This window comes from Malassezia pachydermatis (assembly GCF_001278385.1).
Source record: "Malassezia pachydermatis strain CBS 1879 chromosome Unknown scaffold3, whole genome shotgun sequence".
In the NCBI taxonomy this organism is placed as follows: Eukaryota; Fungi; Basidiomycota; class Malasseziomycetes; order Malasseziales; family Malasseziaceae; genus Malassezia; species Malassezia pachydermatis.
The window spans coordinates 269,125-290,063 of NW_017253140.1; the positions used below are offsets into that span (position 1 = coordinate 269,125).

A 20,939-nucleotide genomic window follows, 5' to 3' on the forward strand; every position below is an offset into this window, starting at 1 on the left:
CATTACAACAATGTCTCGGCATCCTTATTCCACCCGCACGCGGAGTTGATTCTTTCTGTGTCCGAAGACAAAACCATCCGCGTGTGGGACATGGGTAAGCGCACGGCAGTGCAGACCTTCCGTCGCGAACATGACCGTTTCTGGGTTCTCACAGCGCACCCCCATCTCAATTTGTTTGCTGCAGGTCATGACAGTGGCTTGATTGTATTCAAGCTGGAACGTGAACGCCCACCATTTGCTATGCACAACCATACCATGTACTATGTGCGCAATAAGCAAGTGCGTGTCATGGACTACAGCAATGGCAAGGATGAGGCTGTGTTGAACATTCGTCGCCTTGGCAACCAGTATGTACAGCCCCGTTCGCTGAGTTTCAACCCGGCGGATGGTTCGGTGATTGTCACGTCGCTCAATGGCGAGACAGGTGTATATGACATTGCACCGCTACCTCATACGCCAGGTACGGAGCTTGCAGAGAGTGGAACGGTGGGCAAGCGTGGACAGGGCTCCTCTGCGCTGTTCGTGGCGCGGAACCGATTTGCCGTGCTGCAAAAGAGCACACAGAAAGTGGAAATTCGCGACTTGTCGAACAATGTGGTGAAGACACTTTCGTTACCGCAGCCGACCAATGAGATTTTCTACGCTGGCACGTCGCACTTGTTGTTGAGCACGCCGACGAGTGTGCAGCTCTTTGACACCCAGCAGCAGACAGTGATGGCCGAGCTTGCGAGTCCTGCTGTGAAATACGCTGTGTGGAATGCAGATGGCAGTATGGTGGCCCTTCTGGCCAAGCATACTATTACGCTCACAGACAAAACGCTGAGCAAGTCGCACATGATTCACGAGACGATTCGTATCAAGAGTGCTGCGTGGGATAACAATGGTATCTTGATGTACAGTACACTCAACCATATCAAGTATGCTTTGCCACAAGGTGATACGGGTATTATCAAGACATTGGAGCAGCCCGTGTACCTCACGCGGATCAAGGGATCGACCGTGTTCTGCCTGGACCGCCAGGCATGCCCCCGCACGATCATCATTGACCCGACCGAGTACAAGTTCAAGTTGGCGCTCTTGCAAGGTCGGTACGACGAGGTTTTGAGTATCATTCGTACGTCGCGTCTTGTGGGTCAGTCGATTATTGCGTACCTGCAAAAGAAGGGCTACCCCGAGATTGCATTGCACTTTGTGCAGGACAAGACGACACGCTTTGATTTGGCCGTGGAGTGTGGCAACTTGGATGTAGCCTTGGAAACGGCTGAGGCGATCAACGTCCCAGAAATCTGGAAGCGCCTGGGCGAGGCAGCTCTTCGTCTTGGTGCGCACCACATTGTGGAACGTGCCTACCAAAAGACGAAGAACTTTGACCAACTTAGCTTCTTGTACCTCATGACTGGCAACAAGGAAAAGCTGAGCAAGATGACGGCTATTGCCGAGCGCCGTGGCAATATGCAAAGCTTGTACCACAATGCCGTGTTGTGTGAAGATTCGGAGAAGCAGGCACAGGTGTTGCGTCATGCCAACCTCGGCGTCTTGGCATACCTAACAGCTCAGCGCACAGGCAATGAGGCGCTTGCGGATGAAATTGCGGCGGAGGCTGGTATTGAAGCACATGCTGCGCATGAGGCATTGGGCTCGTTGGCACCGACGGCCCCCGGTCTGCCCCCTGTGCAATTCGCTACGAGTCAGGAAGACTGGCCATTGGCGGAGGCTGGTGAGAACTACTTTGACGAGGCGCTGGTGGCCAGTGCCGAAGGCGGTGTGATCTTTGAGGACAATGCCGTGGATGCGCCTGAACATGATATTGACTCGTGGCTGGACGGCGATGTGCTTGAAGATGCGGAGGAAGGTATGCCGCCAGCGCTCGATATGAACGAGGCCGAAGAGGCTTGGGATCTGGATGAGGGTGTGATGGCACCTGCCGAAGAGGAATTGGGCCAACAAATGGCACCGCTCGCCGATGTGGCGACGTTGGAAGGCGTTGTGCCTGGCAGTGCCGAGGACGAGCACTGGCTGCGCAACTCGCCTGTGGCGGCAGATCTGGCAGCGGCCGGTGCGTTTGACACGGCTCTGCAGATCCTTCAGCGCCAGGCAGGCATTGTCGCATTTGCGCCGCTGCAGCCGTGGCTGTGGCGCGCGTATGTTGCGGCACGTGCTGTGGTACCTGGCGCGCCAGGTGCGCCTCCGCTGCTGATTCACCTGCGCCGCAACAATGAAGCAAGTGAGGGCGCTTTGAGCAAGGTCTTGCCTGCCAGTGCGCTCCGCCTGCCTCACTTGGAGGCGCACGAACTGCAGAACGCGTACCGCCTGGTGAGCGCCAACAAACTCACGGAAGCAGAGACGGCCTTCCGTGCGTTGCTGCATATGTTGGTCCTAACACCAGCGGCGGACGAGGCCGAGGCGAACAAGATTGCCGAGTTGATCGCCGAGTGCCGTGAGTACTTGATCGGTGTCTCCATTGAGCTGGAACGCCGTGCTTTGGCGCAATCGGACCCGGAGCAGGTGGCACGCATGCTCGAGTTGGCGGCGCTTTTCACGCATGTGCAGATGAAGCCGCAGCACCAGATGTTGGCTCTGCGTATTGCTATGATGGAGGCGCGTCGTGTTGGCAACTTGGCCATGGCTGGCCACTTTGCTCGTCGCTTGGTTGCATTGGAGCCGCCGGCAAAGGTGGTCCAAGTGGCTCAGCAGATCATCTCCATGTCAGATCGGCAGCCTCGTGATGCTGTGCCTGTGCCGAACTACTCGGTGCACGAGACAGCGTATGTGATTTGTGCAGGCAGCCACACACTCATCCCGGGTGGCGGCGCGACGGCAGTGGAAGACCCGTTGACGGGCGCCAAGTACCTGCCAGAGTTCCGTGGCACATTGTGCAAAGTAAGCGAAATTAGCGAGGTGGGCCGCTTGGCCACGGGGCTACGTAGTCTGGCATAGATGTGACATTCTCTAAGGACGAGTGAACGCTAGGCAGTGTAGTTAGTAACGTCGAAAAACCCACGGTACGGCTGGGGCTCTGTCAGACACGCCTTTTACATGAATGTGTTCATAGGCACCGTGAAGTGCCTCTCTCACTGCAAGCGAATGCTCGCCATGAAATTTATGATCCTCCAGCAGCCATACCCATGGATAGATGCGTACCTATACATACATGCATGCTCTCAACTACGGTATGTGTGGACATTAGGTCATCCTCGGATCATGGGGCAGGCACGCTCGAACGAGCTGCGCCCTCCTGACGATGGTTTTATAGCCCATACATTGGTCTCCCCGCAGTGCCAGCGCATGTATACACTTGCACACACACTTACGCCCTGCCTACAACGACAGCACACTGACACCGCGGGTGGGAGGAAAAAACGAACCGAGACGGCACGACGCGTGTAGGCAGGTTTCTGATCACGTGATGTATTGGAAGACAGGGCTCTCTTGGTCGTGCTGGCCGGTCGCTCTCTCGCTGGTCGCTGCTCTTCATGGCGTCGTCACAGACGTCCCTTGCCCGCCTTTTGCGGCGTACCCGCTTCAACACGTATGATCCAAAAATCAAGCAGGTGTACCAGACCCCTGTCGCACATGCTGTGCGTGGTGACTGGGGCTTGAAGCGTCCGTTGCCGTCGTCATGGCAGTCCACCGCGGAAGCGCCAGCGCCGGCGCCGTACCCAGGCTCGTTGCGTTATGCCACAGTGGACAAAGTGGACAATGCGCAGGGCATGACCGAATGGAAGGAGTCGGAACGTGAACCACTCTTCCGTACACGCTGGCATGAAGCTGGTGCGTCGCTCTCTGACAAGGCACGTCGTGATGCGATCGTTGTAGGAACGAGTGAGGACATTGTAAACTCGGACTTGGGCCCTCGTCCTCGTATTGCATACGACCCAGCAACATGCATGGACAAGGATGCTTTGCCGAACCATGTGGTATGGGGCACTTACCATGAGCGCTACACTGATAAGCCTGATGTGCTCCCAAACTACAATGCTATGGATGAGAAGACATTCCAGCGGTTCTTATCGAACATCCGCCGACGACGCAACAAGTTCCGGGAGGCTTTGCGTCAGCAGCGTACGGATGCTGTCGCACAGACGCAGATGGAGACATTGGCGCAGGCCACGACGCAACGCACGGTCAGCGACGCTGAGCGGGAGCAGACGAAGGCGCCCTCGACGCCGGCCCCGGCTGTGGATATGTGGACAGAGGCTCGTTTGCCTCATGCGCCGCAGAGTGCAGCTGAGTTCTTGCAGGCGCAAGCGGAGACACGATACGAAGCCCCTGACAGCCATACCCTTCAGTCGCCTGCATATGCAGCGACAGCGCATCCCCTGCGTGGCTTGCAGTATTCTCAGCCGGACAGTGTGTATTCGTTCTTGATGAACGAGCCCATGCACGGCCGTGCCTTGCATCGTGTGGAAGACCAGCGACGAAAGCGCTACATGGTCGGCTCCGATGCCTCGATGGCTGTGGCTATGGGTGGCCATATCGGTTTCCTGCCTTTGCAGCATCGTCATGGCCTTGATGTGGTGGATTATACGCGTGCCAAGCCTGAGCGTGGCGAGTCGTACTTCCGTGTCCTGTACGCTTCGCTGGAGACCAAGATGACCTCGCCCAACCAACGTCGCAACCCGCCGAACGTGACATGCGAGCCTGAGCTGGGCAAGGTACAGATGTATGTGATGGCCTTGCGCCGCTCTGGTGGCCGTGGTGAGTACGTGGCGCCGCCACTGCCGGGCTCACCAGCGTGGATCGACTCGGCAGAAACGCCCACGTCGGCTACGTCGTTGAACAGCTCCCTGGGCGCATCGAGCCCAGAAGCTGGCTCGCTCTTTGGCTCGTTGGCGCGGAATGGCCGTGCGAACTCAGCGCCGCGTCAAAATCAGAAGCGCCAGCGCATGCAGAAGCGCAACCGCGACATGTCGGGGTCTGTGCAGCGCGATGTCCAGATGCTGAACAATATCAAAAACCTGTTATCGCCGCAATAGATAGGAGGCAGTAATACAGTATATCGCTTGAAATGCACATCTATTGTAGAAAAGAACTGTGATGCCCAGGCATATCTACAGAGTCACTCGTTACTGCTGGCGCTTGAGAGCCATTCTGACGATGGTTAGTTCCACTTCTGAAATACGTACTCCACAGCGGCGGTACCCCACTCGAGACCATGGTTGTGGCCAGCCTTGCCGTTGCGACCAATGCCAGCACGTTCGAGCGCCTGGTCATCGTTGAGCGCAGTGAGCACACCCAGGATGACCGGCTTCCTCGCGTCAAGGCTGACACGCATCATGCCCTGCAACGCGTTCTCGCAAATGTACTCAAAGTGCATGGTCGAGCCCTTGATCACACAGCCAATACCAACAATGACATCGACGTTCTTCTGGTCGAACATCGTCTGAACACCCATGGGTAGCTCCCAACTGCCAGGCACAGACTCGATGAGGACATTCTCGCTCGGCACACCTGCCTTGCTCAGCGACTCCAGAGTGCCTTGCACTAGCGCATCGATCACTTCCTTGTTCCAGCGCGCATGCACAATACCAACGCGCAGCTTGTCAGAGCCGGGGAAAGAGGACGGCGCAGGAGCAGGACCCTTGATCGAAGCCATGAGGAATAGGTGGAGAAGTAACGACCTTCGACACCTCGGTCTTAAGCGCGGAGAGAGCGTAGTGGGTGGACACTCTCTCGGCCGGCCGGCGGCCCCTGCGCGACCACGATCGCCTTGTACCACGTGGAGTCTTCGTGGCACAGGCGCTTGGCGACAGAAAGCGGGGCGTTCGTCGCGGCGCCGTGGGGCTGGTCAGCTGCCTTTTTTCGTTGGGCACGCCCGAGCCACGATGGTGTCCACATCACGGATGGCTACCTTGCTTCGTTTAAAGGGAGGTGCTACGTCGTGGATGACACAACGCGCTAGTGCACGTACAGCTCTGATTGCACGACACATGACGACAACAGCCCCTTCGCCTTCGCCAGAGACCCTGGCCAAGCTGCGCGACGCCTCGTCGCCTGTGCAGCTGCTGAGTGATGGGACGATGCGCATTGTGCAGCTGAACCGTGAAAAAGCGCTAAATGCTATTAACATGGACATGATTGATTTGATTGAGGTGGCCCTAGCCGATGTGGTCCCTTCGCCCAATGCCGCGACAGTTCTGTTCCGCGGTGTCGGCCGCTCGATTTGCGCGGGTGGCGATATCATGTCGCTCGTGAAGGCGGCCAACAGCGACAGCCAGGAGAAACAGATGGAGTCTGTGCACTTCTTCCAGAAGGAACTCCGCCAGAACTGGTATGTCCACACGCTGCGTGACAAGTCGTCGGAGCTTGGTCACCCGAAGACGTACATCGGTCTGTGGGACGGCATCATCATGGGCGGTGGTGTCGGTATGACCGTGCATGGCTCTGTGCGTATTGCGTCAGAGCGTACATTGTTTGCGATGCCGGAAACTGGGATTGGCTACTTCCCTGATGTCGGCTTGTTGCACACATTCTCGCGCTTGGACGGTGCGATCGGTATGTACCTTGGCTTGACAGGTGCTCGTCTGAGCGGTGCCGACGTGTACCTTACAGGCCTTGCGACACACTACGTCCGCTCAAGCTCCGTTGACGAGCTTGTGCGCCGCTTGAGCTCGATGCCCATTCACTCCGCGGCCAAGGAAGAGACGATCGTGGAGGCAATCAACGAGTTCGCCTCAGATCCGTTCCAGGAGGACGAGATGCTGGCTTCCAAGTCAGTATTCTTGGGCGATCGTCGCATTGCACTGGACTTTGCGTTTAGCCGTGGATCCGTGGAGCAGATTCTGGCAGCGTTGGATGACATGGCACAGCGCCGTACGGACTCGTACACGGGTAAGGAACTGCAGCAGCGTGGCCTGAGTCTTACGGACGAGATTGTGTCGTGGGCTTCCGAGACCCACGCAACACTTCTCGCACGCTCACCCCGTGCTCTGAAGGTGACGTTCCGCGGTATCCAACTTGCGCGTGATCAGACCCTGGCAGAGAACATGCACATGAACCTGCGTGTGGCTACGGCGTTCTGTGATTTGTCGATTGGCCGCGACTTTTACACGGGTGTGATGCATGTGCTAGGCCGTGACCCGAAGACAGGCAAGCGCAACGAAGGCAACCCAGCCTGGGAGCCGTCGCGTGTGGAAGATGTGAGTGACGAGTACATCCAGACGATGTTCTTTGGTGACCATGCCAAGGCACAGAAAGCAGGCTTGCGCCTCCCTCTTCTCACGCTCGACAACGTACCTGCAGCCCCGAAGAACCGCGAAGGCCGTCAGGCACGCGATGCCGAGGTGCGTGGCGTTGGTCCGCTGCGTTGGAACCCGAAGCACAACCCTCATGCGCTGCCCAGCGAGGCCGAATTGGCAGCGCTGTACGAAGGCAGTCACCCGGCCGCTGGCAGCTACGTTCTTGAGCCGCAGGAGCTGCTGGACACCATCGCTGCGTATAGGCACAACAAGCCAACCCTGCGTCTCAAGGTGCAGGACTGGTTGGACCGCCGTGCTCGTGCGTCGCGTTCGTAGAGAAGAGTTTCGTAGAACACACGAAGGTTGGGCCTATGTGGAGGGAGTGGAGACAGCGATCCTTGTCGTCGTCCTGCATGCTCTGTCGTGGGTGGGTTCGTAGTGCGCTGCCGCTAGGGCAGGCACGAAGCATGCGTGGGTCTATGCGCGTCGCTAGAGCGTATTCGACAGGGCCGGATACCAAGCGTGTGCCGTCGATGCCGTGCACGCTGCACCAGCTGCGAATGCGGTCTGAGTCACAGTTGGCCAACTCCCAGGCCTTGGCTTCGGAGCCGATTACAGCGCACGGTTGGATCCTCTCAGCGCGACATCAAAAAACACGCACATTTTTAGAGATTGACGATGGTACGCTGGGTGGGAGTGCTACGATGCAAGTCGTCGTCCCAGGCGATGTTCGTACACTGACACCTGGGCAAGCGGTACGTTTGCAAGGCCATATGGCGCCAGGGCGTGGAAAGCGTGCAAGTCAGCGTGTCGAGTTGCATGCTGATGAAGCTACTGTGCTGGGTCCTTGTGACTTGGCGACGTATCCTCTCGCGAATGCCATGCAGAAAAAGGAGCAAGATACCAAGACCATGGACGTCGTTCGTCACGCCTCGCATTTCAAGCCACGTACCGCGCACTTTGCTGCCATTTCACGCACGCGTGCTCGTGTAGAGCTGGGCATGGCTGCCTGGTGCATGTCTAATGATTTTTGCAAAGTAGCACCGCCGGTGCTTACGTCGTCCGATTGCGAAGGCGGTGGCGAGATTTTCCAAGTCGTCGCCCATGCAGACATTGTGCCTACACAACCTACACCGCACGAGAAGCTCACATCGTTCTGGTCAGGAAATGGTGCGTACCTTACTGTATCGACACAATTGCATCTGGAAGCCTACGCGATGGGTCTCTCGCGTGTATGGACTCTCTGCCCTGTGTTTCGGGCGGAAGGCTCAGCCACCAATCGGCACCTCGCCGAGTTCTGGATGATGGAGGCGGAAATGTGCTGGCTTCCAGAGGGACCTAGCGGGATGCATGAGACCATTAACGCGCTCGAGCATATCATCAAAAGCGGTTTGCAGGCGGCATGGCAGGACGAGCGCGCGGTAGACGATATGACTTTCCTCCAGGTCGAGCGGCCCACGACCTGGATCGAGACACCATGGCCCCGTATGACATACACGGACGCTGTAAGGCTTCTGCGTACGCAAGGCCCCATGCCACCGCCAGTCTGGGGCGAGTCGTTACGGTCGGAGCATGAGCGGTGGTTGGCTGAGTATGCTCAGGGACCAATTGTGATTACAGACTACCCATCTGGCATCAAGCCATTCTACATGCGGGAGAACGATGAGCGGATTACGCTGACGGAAGACTTGCACCCGGAGCGCGTGGGCGAAGAGAAGACGACGGTGGCCTGCTTTGACCTGCTGGTGCCGCATGTCGGTGAGTTGGCTGGTGGAAGTGTCCGTGAAGAAAGGCATGACAAGTTGGTCCGCCGTATGGAAGCTATGGGCATTCAGGCAGAGCAGTTACGGTGGTATACCGACGACTTGCGGCGGTACGGCGGTGCGCCACATGGTGGGTTTGGTATCGGCATGGAGCGCTTCCTGAGTTGGATGACCAAGACGGAGCATGTGCGTGACCTAGTCGGATTCCCACGTATCAAAGGGCCGCTGCGGTACTAATCGTCCTCCGCAGCCGTAGCCTCTTTGAGCTGGGACGACCATTGCTGTGCAAACTCGGCAATGTTCTGGCCCTGGCTCATGTCCACCACATCGGAGGGGACCATGTGCGCGGAATAGGTAGGCAGCGCTTGCGATGCTTGTGCCGCAGAGGTTAGGACACGTAGAGGCACGGGTGTCTTGGGCTCCAGCGAAGCGAGTTCGTCGTACGACCATAGCAATGGATCCGTGCGTGGCAGCCATGGGTTGAGGTCCATGAGGAATCCGCGATCCAGGTTCCGCGTAAGGTATACATCAAACACAATATCACGCGGGGCTACTGCGGAGATGTGCTCGGTATAGAACTGCGCCAGCATAGCCTGGATACGGGCTTGCGTCGATGGCGCTTGCAGGTGCTCGTAAAAGGTCATATCGCGTTGGCATGCTGCCACCAAGAGACCATCGCGTACAAAGCACCGGAATTCGTGCGAGCGTGGCATTTCAAACCATTTCTTAAGCACCAGCTGAAGACGTGGCCGATCCGAGCGCTGCTGTGCTTCACATGCAGAGGCCAGCTCACGCACTTGCAGCAGATCTTTCATGGCAAAATCAGACGATTTCAAAAGTAGGTATATATCGTTCGGAGATTGACATTTGAGTGTGTTCCCAGGCATGATCCACGCTGCATCCTGCGGTGCACTCCAATTGAATTTGGGGAACACGGCGCCATATCGATCAAGCACAGCGCGAATTTTGTCATTGAGCGCCGGAAAATAGGCACCTTGATCCTCCTCGTCTTCCTCTTCGCTAGGGTTGCTGAGCACTTCAAGGTCCTCGTCACGGGGGACGGTTCGCAAGGGCCCACGGTCGTCGTTCGCGTCCGATAGGACCAAGCCATCTTCATCCAGCCATGCCACGAACTCAGGCTGGATCTCTTCTACGTCAAGAACCATAGATTTGGGCGTGTGGGCACGAAGCGCAGGGTACCATGTACCATACTGCGTCGCCAGCAAGGCCGTTGTAGCATCGGTCAACGGTGCCTGCACCGTCGTGCTGTCACGTTGCGTGGGCTGCGCGTCGTCGGCCACTGGTGTCATTAGCGAAAATACGTCGATTTCCTCCAGGTCGCCTCCACTCCTACGCCGCCGTCGACCATGTCGCATGTGGCCGAGCACTTAAATGCGCCATCGTCGTGTACGTATCACACTCAGTCGCTAATCCACGGCAGACCGCGACTCTCGCGCACGTAGTTCTGCGCATGAGCAGCAGATGGCGATTGCTCGGAGCGCCACGCTGTATATCGGAAACTTGTCTTTCTACACCACCGAAGAACAGATGTACGAGCTGTTTGCTCGTGTAGCCAATGTCTCAGGCGGGGGTGGCATTAAGCGTATCATTATGGGCCTCGACAGGAATACCAAGACCCCATGTGGATTCGCCTTTGTTGAGTACGTGGCTCGAATGGGTCTGACCTAGCAGATTTTACTCGCATGAAGAAGCGGTGGATTGCATGCGTTTTGTGTCTGGCACCAAGCTCGATGAGCGTGTGATTCGTTGCGACTTGGACCCAGGCTATCGTGACGGACGCCAATACGGCCGTGGCCGTTCAGGTGGTCAGGTCCGCGATGAGTACCGCCAAGAGTACGATGCGGGCCGTGGCGGTTGGGGTCACAACCGAATGCGTGAAGAAGAAGAGAAGAAGCGTCAGGAAGCGCTGGCTCGTGAACGTGAGCGTCATGAACGTCGTGAAGAAGTGTACCAAGAAGTGCAAGGCGTGGCAGATGCTCACAAAGCGCCTACCGGTGCCGATGCTGAATACTATGAGACGGAACATGCAGCGCGTGCGGGCACGAGCACTAGTGCTGCGACAGGTGCACCAGAGACCACATCGAAGCGCCAGCGCGATGACGACTCGCCTGAGCCATTATCGAAGAATCCACGTATGGACGAGTAAAAAGCTCTCTATATATCCCCCTGTACGTACGTAGGCTGGACAACCACATTTTTTTCTATACGGCAGCCATGCTCTCAGAGGCAAGACTGCAGATGTATCTAGTGCCATGCACTACCATGTTGGTCGAGAAAGTTAGTCGAGCTGGTCCACCTCAGTCGACGCAGGAGCCTGGCCCTCGACCTCGTCAAAGTTGCCATCCACATCCGGGACATCATCACCATCCGTGCCCTTCTGCATAGCAGCCTGCTGAGCGCTGATAGCCTGGTAGCTCTCAGCGAGCTTGCGGAGGCTAGCGAGCGACTCAGGGCCAAGCTGGCTCAGAATACCGGGCACCAGCTCCGTCAGTTCCTTGTCCTGAGCCTTGCCGTACACAGCCAGCGTGTTCGATTCAATAGCGCCGTGCACTGTATGTAAGATCTCATTATGCAAACCGACGTACCCTTCGGGTTGGCAATGTGCAGCACGTTGCCGTCCTCCTTGAACATGTTGACCTCCTCAATACCAGTAATCGGCTGCACAGCCAGTTTCTTCAAGGCACCCTGGAGCTTGGTGTCCTCACCACCAGCAACAGCACCCTTGGGCTTCTTGACAATCTTGCGGCGGGGCGCACCCTTGCCACCGGTACGGGCAGCAGCCTGCAGCTTAGCGAGCTTCTCTTGATCAACGACCATTCTCGATGGGGAAACAAGAAGGATGTGTCGGTCGGCGCCCAGGACTTCCTCCACGCAGGCCTAGCAGGCTCTGTTACCAACAAAAACCAGCTGCGGTGAACTACATCACGTGCGTGGCCCCGTGCCGGGCACAACCGATGAGCGTGATTGGGTCAATAAGGAGGGCCGTTTGGGTCGGCCGTCGACCAACGTCTCGTTGCACTCGTAGCGTAGGCTCTAGCTTGGCAGCTCTGCATCATGTCGCCTTCGCCTATTGTGAATGTAGGTATCTGCGCTCTACAATGTACTAACTTTTCAGGTCGTCCGTTACTCGGCTCTTGTAGCTGGTATCGGTTACGGTATTGTGCACCGCCGGACCCTGCAGACGCAGTACGATGAGAAGATCCAGCAGAAGGCGGTGAAGCACCAGGAGGACCTGATCAAGCAGGCCAAGGAGAAATACGCAGCCCTCCAGCAGGCTAAGAAGCCCATTCTCAAGTCGGACGGTACGTGCCTTTTTTTTGTTCTTCTAACCCCCATGCAGACGTGGTCTTCAACCCCGATGACCCTAACTTTGACATTGAGAAGGTCATTGCCTACCTTGAGAAGCTTTAGATGTCGTGTTCGAGCGGCTACCTTTTGTACTATCTGCAATGATATGCCGTTTCACGAGCTCACTTTGACATGATGCCTGTGTTTATTCGAGTGTTTACGTGTGTTTTGCAGCGGTTCCTACAGTATTTGCATGCTTTTCGCTGCGTCCTGTCAGTGAAAAAAAAGACTCTCTCCTACAGACAAATGACGGGGAAGGTATCTCTGGCCTGTTGTATGGATCTCATGATCTACCTATGTCGCGTAGTGGACCATGGCAGTGAGTCAGTCACGCCCCGTATATTTTTTTCTTGCCTTGGGTGGACTTTTGTGGGCCGTTTGTCAGCGCTTGAAATCCTGCCCTCGCCGTCTTTTCTCCAACGACAGACGACAAAGGCAGTGGCCTTGTTTCAGTTCAGTTCCACGTTTTTTGTCCGTAGCGTACGACCTACTTTTCTATGTCCTTTTTCTTAAAAAAAATGTTTTAGTGAGAGACAGCCGCTTCAAACTTCGCAATCAACTCATCCACCACCGAAGGGTCTTGCAGCGTCGAGAGGTCGCCAAGCTGGTCCGATTCCTTGCACACAATCTTGCGAAGCACGCGACGAACAATCTTACCGCTGCGTGTCTTGGGCAAATCAGCCACGCTCAAAATGCTCTTAGGGGTTGCGAAAGGTCCGATCGAGCGACGAACTTGGATGGTCAACTCCTTGATCAAAGCCTCGTTCGACTCGTAGTTGTAGTCAGGCTTGAGAGCCACAAATGCGAAAATCGACTGACCCGTCATGTCATCTGGCGCACCGACCACAGCCGCCTCGGCAATGCCAGGGTGGCCCACCAGGGCCGACTCAATTTCTGCTGTCGACATACGGTGGCCCGACACATTGATGACATCGTCCACACGGCCACGAATCCAAATGTAGCCGTCGTGGTCACGGTATGCACTGTCACCAGTGAAGAAGTAGCCAGGGTATACACGCATGTACGTGTCAAGGAAACGTGAGTGATCATTGAGGATCGTACGAGCCAGTGATGGCCATGGCTTGCTCATAGCCAGCACGCCTTCCACATCGTTGCCCTCAATCTCCTTGCCGGTCTGCGGGTCCAGCAACACTGGCGAAAGACCCCAGAAGGGCTTGGTAGCTGCACCAGGCTTGGCTTTGATGGCCGCAGGAAGCGAGGTGATCATGTGCGAGCCACCTTCTGTCATCCAGTATGTGTCCACAATGGCACAGTGACCACGGCCGACATGTTCATGGTACCAGTGCCAAGCCTCAGGGTTGATCGGCTCACCGACAGTGCCCAAGACGCGCAACGAAGAGAGATCATGCTTCTCAATATACTCTGTGCCCATGCGGCGTAACATACGGATCGACGTCGGAGCCGTGTAGAACTGCGTCAACTTGAACTTGTCCACAGCATCCCAGTAGCGCGACGCGGTAGGGTACATTGGCGTCGACTCAAAGATCAAAGTGGTCGTACCGTTCATCAGCGGTCCATATACAATGTACGTGTGACCGGTAATCCAACCAATATCAGCCATGCAGCCGAAACGATCGCCAGGGTGCACATCAAACACATGGCGCACCGAGAGCGCTGCACCAAGGAGGTAGCCTGCAGTAGCATGCACAATGCCCTTCGGCTTACCCGTGGAACCAGAGGTATATAGTACGAACAATGGGTCCTCACTGTTCACAGGCACAGGGGCAATGTACGAGCGCTGGCCTGCTGCGAGCTCGTCAAGCCACTTGTCACGGCCATCGACCCACGGCACATCGACAGCACCAGTGCGCTTCGCCACCAGCACATGCTCCACCGTAGGGCATTCCTTGAGCGCCGCATCAACAATCGACTTGGTAGCAATGGTACGACCACCACGACGACCCTCGTCAGAGGTGAGCACGACGCGGGCATTGCTGTCCTGCACACGGTCACGCAGCGAATCGGAACTGAAACCAGCGAATACCACCGAGTGAACAGCACCGAGACGGGCACAGGCCAACATACACACAGCCGTGTCAGGAATCATAGGCATGTAAATGATGACAATATCCCCTTTCTTCACGCCAAGGGACTGCAGCACACCGGCCACTTTGCACACACGCTCGAGAAGCTCTGCGAACGTAATGTACTGCTCATGACCGGGCTCGTCTGAGTCCCAAATAATAGCAATGTCATCCGGCTTCTCAAACGCCCATCGGTCGACCAGATTGTAGCAGGCATTCAGCTGACCCTCGAGGAACCAAGAAGCATCACCACGCTCAAAACCACCGTATTGCACTGTCCTGAAAGGCGTGTACCAGGAGAGAACCGTGTTGGCCTGTTCTTCCCAGAACTGGTCACCCTCATGGATCGAACGATGGTGCATAGTAGGATACACAATCTCATCGATGTGGGCCTTGGGGCGGCTAGGATCACTGCCATTCACACGCGAAGGAATATCAAAAATGTGATCTTTCATGTCGATAGAGTCGTCTCCTTTTAAGTCCGGGTTGACAGAAGAAAATGGCTAGGCTTACAAAGGGAGGGGGGACTGAAGGTCAAAACCTCGATTCGTGGAGGAATAAAATACTTTGGCGGAAGACCCTGTTTGCGCCGTGGATTACGCCACGGAAGGCCGGTCTGTGCGCACCAATTAGAAAGTATGGGGTATATATATATTCGCAGTGACTCAAATCTACCCTGATTCGTCTAAATCAAAACTCAGTCCTGCACCTAGGCGTTGTCGCTGCTTCCTCGCCTTCTTCGGCTTGTGCGAGTTCTGAGCAATCTCTGCACGTTTAGTGCGAATCAATTTCTTGGCTTGCATCATAGATGACTTATTATTGTGGGGTCCAACAATTGCTTGGGGAAGGTGGCCAGCATGACTAGCATGTACATCATCATGCTGCGTCTTATTTGATGCGTTGTCTTGCGCATCAATACCAGTGGAACTTAGTAAAGTACGTACCTTGCATAGATGTGGGGGAATGCGCTGCCGCTTGCTTAGTCTGCTGATACTGCTCTTCGGTCAGGTGTTTCCCCTCTTTTAAGACCACAATCTGTGCATAATCTAGGTCGTTGTCGCTGTCGTAGGCATCCACCGTGTTCCCACCTGACTGCGAAGCACGTGATGACGACGAAGTAGCAGCCCCCGTAGGGTCCAGCCATGACAGCACGGGGTCTGTTTCATCTGCCTTCGACGGAGGACGTGACCGCTCCGCCTCGAACCGCGTGCCATGCACCTGTGCATGCAGCTGCTGTAAGAATTTGGGCGTTTCAGACTCGTATCGGAGTCCCCGTGCCTCGCGTGCAGACATGGGCGGGCCTTCATCACGTCGTGGCGGCATGATGGCGGGAGGCAGGCAAGTCGTGACGACCTAGTCTGACTAAGCACTACTTCCCTGCTCCCCTGGTCGCAGACCATGGGAGGGTCTCAAAATACAACACACACGCATGAGTTCTATCTATCTAGTCAGCAAACAACGAAGGGTATTGAGGTGTGAACTTCACAAGGCTTTCCACGAGGCTCAAATCTAGTAGAGTTAATGAAACAGATAGACAGCTACACATACCAAGATTGTCGCCCAGAGATAGCAAGGCGTGCTGCGTAATGGCATCACCAGAGCTGGACACACGGCCAATTACCTCAACATATTGTGACGTTGGCGTTTCACCCTGCGAGGTTAGAAACTGTTCATAAATGACATCGAAGTATGGGATCCGCCTTTTCACGGAACGGCCCAATTTATGGGTACAGTACATCGATGCCAGGCCTGGTACAGCCTTGTACGTACCGGTTGCAACTTGATTTCTACTGTGCCATTGTCGGAGGCTTCTAGGAGCAGAATCTCACCCGATACCTATAGTTAGGACCGTACCAAATGCATCCCTACCTTGAGGACTTTGCCAATAATGCGGACTTCATGGCCTACACGCTGTGCAAGCTGTGACGAGTTGGTCAATGGAATCGCCTGCGACATAGTGGAAGACGACGCGTGTCGGTGGCGATGTGGCTAGTGATGGAACGAGCGCGTCGTTCGCGTTTTTCGTCACGTGGGATTACGCGACGCGATGGGGCAAGTCTCACTGTACGCAAGCAACGCCAAAAACGACGCTTGGATCAGCGCTTGTGTGTACGCAGGATATGAGCCGTGTAGCATGGACATCATCCCGACCGTTTGCATGCATAGGCTCTCAGCCTACTAGGCTAGTTACGATATCTCCCTGCCGAGGCTTTTTCACGACCCAGCCATCGCACAGCGGGCCATCGTGGCTACAGCCCTGGCGTGCACGTTGGCATGCATGGCTTGAGCGGTCTAAGCCTGTAGCAACGCACAAGCTAACGGAGCTAAGTCATAAATGGAACGATTACTCAGGCTACGCGGAAATCAATCTGCTAAAACAGCAAGTGCAAAATCATAGTATGTTGTGTCTTGCATACCTTACCTTCAGCGCATCGATTGAAAGATTTGCAGACAGCTAAGGACGAGGCCAAGTCCGTATATATCCAAGCCGTGTCGGAGCGATCTATGGCGCAGCGCAAGACGAATGATCTGTTGTCGCGCAAGTCTACATGGAATGATACAGATTTGCTCGAATATACCAAGCTTTTGCACTCGGAACACAGTTATGCCAAGGCGGAAGAGAGCAGCCAGCATCAATACGAGGCCGCCGAAGCGGAAATGCAGCGTGGATTTGATGACTTGATGCGGAGCGTTATGCGCCGATACCATGAGGAGCATCTATGGAGTGATCGTGTGCGGAGCATGAGCACGTATGCCAGTATCGGGCTTGGCGCTTTGAACGTGCTCATTTTTATCCTTGCGCTGTTTCTTGTCGAGCCTTACAAGCGCCGCAAACTTGCGCAGACGCTGGAGACGCGACTGATTGAAGGTGAGGAGCGTGCTCGTGAGCGTATGCACCAAACTGTGGTTTCGGTCGACGAACGGTTGTCGCATTTGGAGGAAGCTCTGCTCGGTTCGCCAGAGCCGCATGAAACGCGGAAGCGCGTCGTGACTCGCTCGCTCGCATTGCCTTCGTCCCTGCGTTGGGTGTCTCATATATGGCAGTACCTCCAGGCATGGCACTCGTATGCTGCATCGCTATGGGAGCACATCAATCCCATCCCTGCGAACCAAGGCACCTCCGTGGCCGCCACTGCTACGGGCGTTGTCGTAGGCAGTATGGTGTCCTACTGGCTAGCGCTTCTTTGTTTGTAGCAAGTAAAAACTGGTTCCTAAGAACGACTATCTGGGGGTGGAACAATTACACACACGTCCTACGAGAGGGGAGAGGGAGTCCATGATCCCGCCACCAGCGCAAGTCTTCGCCACGTAGCAAAGAATTTTTTACAGCTCCTCGTCAGAGAACACCTCCTCACCGCGCTTGCGGCGAGCCATGCGCTCCTTCTTGGCCTTGCGGGCCTCCGACGAGGTGAGCTTCTTCTTCTTCTTCTCCTCCACAATCTTGTTGCCGAGGGCGTCGTACTTGACCTCCTCCTCGTCCTTCTTCTTCTTGTCGATACGCTCACCCGAGCCCTGGCCTTCAACCCAGTTGTGGCCCGAGGCGTGCAGCGTACCGTTCTCCATGCGCCAGATTTCCTTGCAGGTACCCTCCGAGAACTCCTGCGAGTGGGTAATGATGGCCACACCACCCTCGAAGTTCTGGATGGCCTGGATCAGAGCCGCAAGCGACTCACGGTCCAAGAAGTTCGTCGGCTCGTCCAGCACGATAATGTGGGGCATACGCCACGTGGCGGCGCCCAGCACGACCTTGACCTTCTGACCACCCGAGAGACCACGCATGGTGTTGTGCGAGGTGAACTCACGCTCCAGACCAAAGTCCTCAAAGTGCTTCTCGATCTCGCGACGGACAAGAGGACGAAGCATACCAGCCTTCTGGGCCTCACGCGAGTCGACCTGCATGACCTTCTTCTCGAAACCGCGGCGGATAAGCTCGTCACGGCTGATCCACAGGTTCTCCGTGGAGCTCATGTTCTTGAACGACACCTCGTACTGGAACGAGTTCTTGAGCTTCTTACGGCCCACAATGTCGTCAATGATGCGCTTCACACCCTCGTGCTCGTAGACAGCACCGTGCTTCATCGCCTCCTCTTCCTCAGCGGTGAGCTGGCGAGTGGCCTTCATGTGCTCCTCCAAGTCCTCACCAGTCTGGTAACGCCAGAGCATGTACTCCAACGGGGTCTTGTCAAGGTGCTGGTCAATGTGGTGGAACGCGTGCTGCGCGACGTAACCAATGACCAAGTTGGGGTGCTTCCACAGCTCACCCTCGTTCGGCTCCGTGTCACCGACAATGAGCTTCACGAGAGTCGACTTACCCGAACCGTTCGGACCCAGCACAGCGACACGCGACGAGAGCGAGAGCTGCATCGAGATACCGCGGAGCTGCGGCGCAGGGGTGTTCGGGTACTGGAACACAACGTCACGCATCTTCACAAGCGACTTCTCCTTGGTCTTCACACCGTCCAGCAGCGGCGGGTTCGGCAGCTTGAACGAGTAGTCCTCACCCGAGTTCAGCTCAACGTAGGCACGAGCCTCAGGCACACGCTTGACAAAGGCGTCGAGGTTGCCGGGGTAACGCTTGATCTTGAAGCGGTTCAGGTGCAGAATGTCGGTACACACGTCGTTCAGGAACTTCGAGTCGTGCGACACAATGATCGAGGTGGCGTCCGTCTTCACCAGGTAGTCCGTGATCCAGGCAATGTTGAGCACATCCAAGTGGTTGGTCGGCTCATCGAGCAGCAGAATGTCGGCCTTGAACAGCACAGCACGGGCCAGGGCAAGCTTCATCTTCCAACCACCCGAAAGAGCAGTGATCGGACCAGCCTGACGCTGCTCGTCGAAGCCCATCTCCTTCAGGGTCGACGAGGCAGTCTCGCGGTCGACGTTCAGGCGAGTGTCGGCCAGGATGAACTCGAGAATCGAAATGTCACCCTCCGAACCGTCGAGGTCGTGCTCGACGTACCAGGTCTTGACCTCCTCAGGCGACGGGAAGCCCTCCACCTGACCGTTCTGGATGGCGCGCATAAGGGTCGACTTACCCGAACCATTACGACCACAGAGACCGTAGCGGTGGCCACGCTTGAGACGCAGGGTAGCGGTGTTCAGCAGAATCTTAGCACCGTAGGCGAGCGAGAACTGACAGTTACACAGGTCCTCACCCTCCTCCTCGTCGTCAAACACCTCGACCTCCTCACCAGTGCTCTTCGCGAGCTGCTTGAGCAGCTCCTGCACAATCTTGGCCGACTTCTCCTGGTCCGAGGGGCGCAGCAGACGCAGGTAGCGAGTCAGAGTACCATCCCACTCGTCCGACTCGAACAGGCGGAAGTTCGAGAGGTTGGTCACGAGCTGGGCAATGTACTTCACGAGCGAGTCAGCACCCTGCAGGTTGTTCTCCTTGAGCTGAACGTTCACCAGCTCCTCGGTCTTCGCAAGATCAACATCCTCAAGCGGCTTCACCTCCGAACCGTCACCCTCAACCTTACCAACCTGGCGCAGGGTGTTGATGGCGCGCTGCACAACGCTGCGGGCCTCAGGGTCCGACACGGTAGTCTCAATCTTGATCAGACCGGGCAGCAGCTTCGGCAGGAAGGGACGCACAGTGCGCTCGTTGTCGACGAGCTTAGCCATGTTGTCGATAATGACAGCCACCTTACGCTTGGTAGCAGTCGGGCGCTCCGTCAGACCACGCGACAGCAGCGGGGTCATCAGGGCAAGGGTCGGCGAGTCGACCTCCTGCACGAAAGTGGTGGCCGAAAGCAGCTGAATAGTCTTCGGCACCTCCTCGACAGGGTGGATGAGCGACTTAATCAGAGCCGGAATGAAACGCTCAATATCCTTGTTCGACACAAGAGCACAGAGCTTCTCCAGGCACGCACGCGACGACTTCTGGACATCGCTCTTGGTGTCCCAGATAACCTCGGCCATGACCGGGATAATGTCGGTCATCATGCGGGCCACCATGTCGGGGCACAGGCCGATCAGCTCCTCGAGGAGACGAATGCAGCCCGTCTTCACCTGCCACTTACCGGCAGTGCGCATCTGGTGAAGCATGATCTTCATCACTTGCGGCACACCCCAGGACGACATGTTGCGGATCACAAGCAGCAGAGCATCCTCAGCGCGCTGACGGACCTCCTTCTCCTTGTCACCCATGGCCTCGACAATGGTCTCGAACACGTTGCTCATCATAAGGAACGGCTCGACCTCGTGACCGACACCCTCGTCGAAGAGAGTCATCACAAGGGTGCAAGCACCCTCGCGACCAGCCACATTCTTCTTGTCGGTAAGACCCTTCTTGATCACATCCTCAATACCGAGGTTGCGCAGGGCGAACGAGCCCTCGATCTTGACAAGGTTGGTCAGCTCAAGAGCCGCCTTCTTGTCACCAGTCGACAGCAGCTGGGCCTCGTCGAACAGAGCGGCCTTCACCTCCTGCTCAGGGCCAGCGGCAGCGGCATCAGCAGCAGCCGAGTTCTTGAAATCCTTGGCATCTACATGCGCCGTACCATCGGCAGTCTTAGGCGCCATGATTATATCAAGCCCGTAACGAAAGTCAGAGAAAGAGCGCTTCGGGCTAGCGAAACGGA

The 20,939-nt window shown here is 56.2% G+C and overlaps 12 protein-coding genes across 12 annotated transcripts; 5 read left to right on the forward strand and 7 right to left on the reverse strand.

Annotated features, from left to right (window-relative positions):
* Positions 1-3,473: 3,473 nt before the first annotated feature.
* On the forward strand, positions 3,474-4,976 carry Malapachy_0744 (hypothetical protein; the record flags this gene model as incomplete). Its single annotated transcript, XM_018135258.1, has 1 exon — positions 3,474-4,976. One exon carries the CDS (start codon positions 3,474-3,476, stop codon positions 4,974-4,976), a length of 1,503 nt encoding a protein of 500 aa, XP_017992332.1.
* A 90-nt stretch (positions 4,977-5,066) lies between these two features.
* On the reverse strand, positions 5,067-5,596 carry Malapachy_0727 (dimethyl-8-ribityllumazine synthase; the record flags this gene model as incomplete). Its single annotated transcript, XM_018135241.1, has 2 exons — positions 5,067-5,091; positions 5,127-5,596. 2 exons carry the CDS (start codon positions 5,594-5,596, stop codon positions 5,067-5,069), a joined length of 495 nt encoding a protein of 164 aa, XP_017992607.1.
* A 247-nt stretch (positions 5,597-5,843) lies between these two features.
* Positions 5,844-9,140, forward strand: Malapachy_0740 (asparaginyl-trna synthetase; the record flags this gene model as incomplete). The annotated part of the gene is made up of 3 exons (XM_018135254.1): positions 5,844-7,506; positions 7,686-9,075; positions 9,125-9,140. The coding sequence occupies 3 exons, from the start codon at positions 5,844-5,846 to the stop codon at positions 9,138-9,140; spliced, it is 3,069 nt and encodes a 1,022-aa protein (XP_017992336.1).
* Positions 9,141-9,174: 34 nt separating this feature from the next.
* Malapachy_0729 (hypothetical protein) lies at positions 9,175-10,251 on the reverse strand (the record flags this gene model as incomplete). The annotated part of the gene is made up of 1 exon (XM_018135243.1): positions 9,175-10,251. The coding sequence occupies one exon, from the start codon at positions 10,249-10,251 to the stop codon at positions 9,175-9,177; it is 1,077 nt and encodes a 358-aa protein (XP_017992613.1).
* A 57-nt stretch (positions 10,252-10,308) lies between these two features.
* Positions 10,309-11,108, forward strand: Malapachy_0717 (rna-binding domain-containing protein; the record flags this gene model as incomplete). Its single annotated transcript, XM_018135231.1, has 3 exons — positions 10,309-10,348; positions 10,383-10,602; positions 10,634-11,108. The coding sequence occupies 3 exons, from the start codon at positions 10,309-10,311 to the stop codon at positions 11,106-11,108; spliced, it is 735 nt and encodes a 244-aa protein (XP_017992556.1).
* A 132-nt stretch (positions 11,109-11,240) lies between these two features.
* Positions 11,241-11,779, reverse strand: Malapachy_0728 (transcription factor btf3a; the record flags this gene model as incomplete). Its single annotated transcript, XM_018135242.1, has 2 exons — positions 11,241-11,512; positions 11,548-11,779. The coding sequence occupies 2 exons, from the start codon at positions 11,777-11,779 to the stop codon at positions 11,241-11,243; spliced, it is 504 nt and encodes a 167-aa protein (XP_017992612.1).
* Positions 11,780-12,016: 237 nt separating this feature from the next.
* Positions 12,017-12,373, forward strand: Malapachy_0715 (tim11-subunit e of the dimeric form of mitochondrial f1f0-atpase; the record flags this gene model as incomplete). Its single annotated transcript, XM_018135229.1, has 3 exons — positions 12,017-12,040; positions 12,078-12,264; positions 12,303-12,373. 3 exons carry the CDS (start codon positions 12,017-12,019, stop codon positions 12,371-12,373), a joined length of 282 nt encoding a protein of 93 aa, XP_017992554.1.
* A 460-nt stretch (positions 12,374-12,833) lies between these two features.
* On the reverse strand, positions 12,834-14,810 carry Malapachy_0725 (acetate-- ligase; the record flags this gene model as incomplete). The annotated part of the gene is made up of 1 exon (XM_018135239.1): positions 12,834-14,810. One exon carries the CDS (start codon positions 14,808-14,810, stop codon positions 12,834-12,836), a length of 1,977 nt encoding a protein of 658 aa, XP_017992605.1.
* A 457-nt stretch (positions 14,811-15,267) lies between these two features.
* Malapachy_0755 (hypothetical protein) lies at positions 15,268-15,678 on the reverse strand (the record flags this gene model as incomplete). Its single annotated transcript, XM_018135269.1, has 1 exon — positions 15,268-15,678. One exon carries the CDS (start codon positions 15,676-15,678, stop codon positions 15,268-15,270), a length of 411 nt encoding a protein of 136 aa, XP_017992376.1.
* A 121-nt stretch (positions 15,679-15,799) lies between these two features.
* Malapachy_0756 (single-stranded dna binding protein 12k chain) lies at positions 15,800-16,311 on the reverse strand (the record flags this gene model as incomplete). The annotated part of the gene is given in 4 exon segments (XM_018135270.1): positions 15,800-15,864; positions 15,904-16,006; positions 16,126-16,191; positions 16,210-16,311. 4 exon segments carry the CDS (start codon positions 16,309-16,311, stop codon positions 15,800-15,802), a joined length of 336 nt encoding a protein of 111 aa, XP_017992379.1.
* A 91-nt stretch (positions 16,312-16,402) lies between these two features.
* Malapachy_0745 (hypothetical protein) lies at positions 16,403-17,550 on the forward strand (the record flags this gene model as incomplete). The annotated part of the gene is made up of 3 exons (XM_018135259.1): positions 16,403-16,419; positions 16,592-16,752; positions 16,784-17,550. 3 exons carry the CDS (start codon positions 16,403-16,405, stop codon positions 17,548-17,550), a joined length of 945 nt encoding a protein of 314 aa, XP_017992333.1.
* A 129-nt stretch (positions 17,551-17,679) lies between these two features.
* Positions 17,680-20,880, reverse strand: Malapachy_0736 (elongation factor 3; the record flags this gene model as incomplete). Its single annotated transcript, XM_018135250.1, has 1 exon — positions 17,680-20,880. The coding sequence occupies one exon, from the start codon at positions 20,878-20,880 to the stop codon at positions 17,680-17,682; it is 3,201 nt and encodes a 1,066-aa protein (XP_017992663.1).
* Positions 20,881-20,939: the final 59 nt, after the last annotated feature.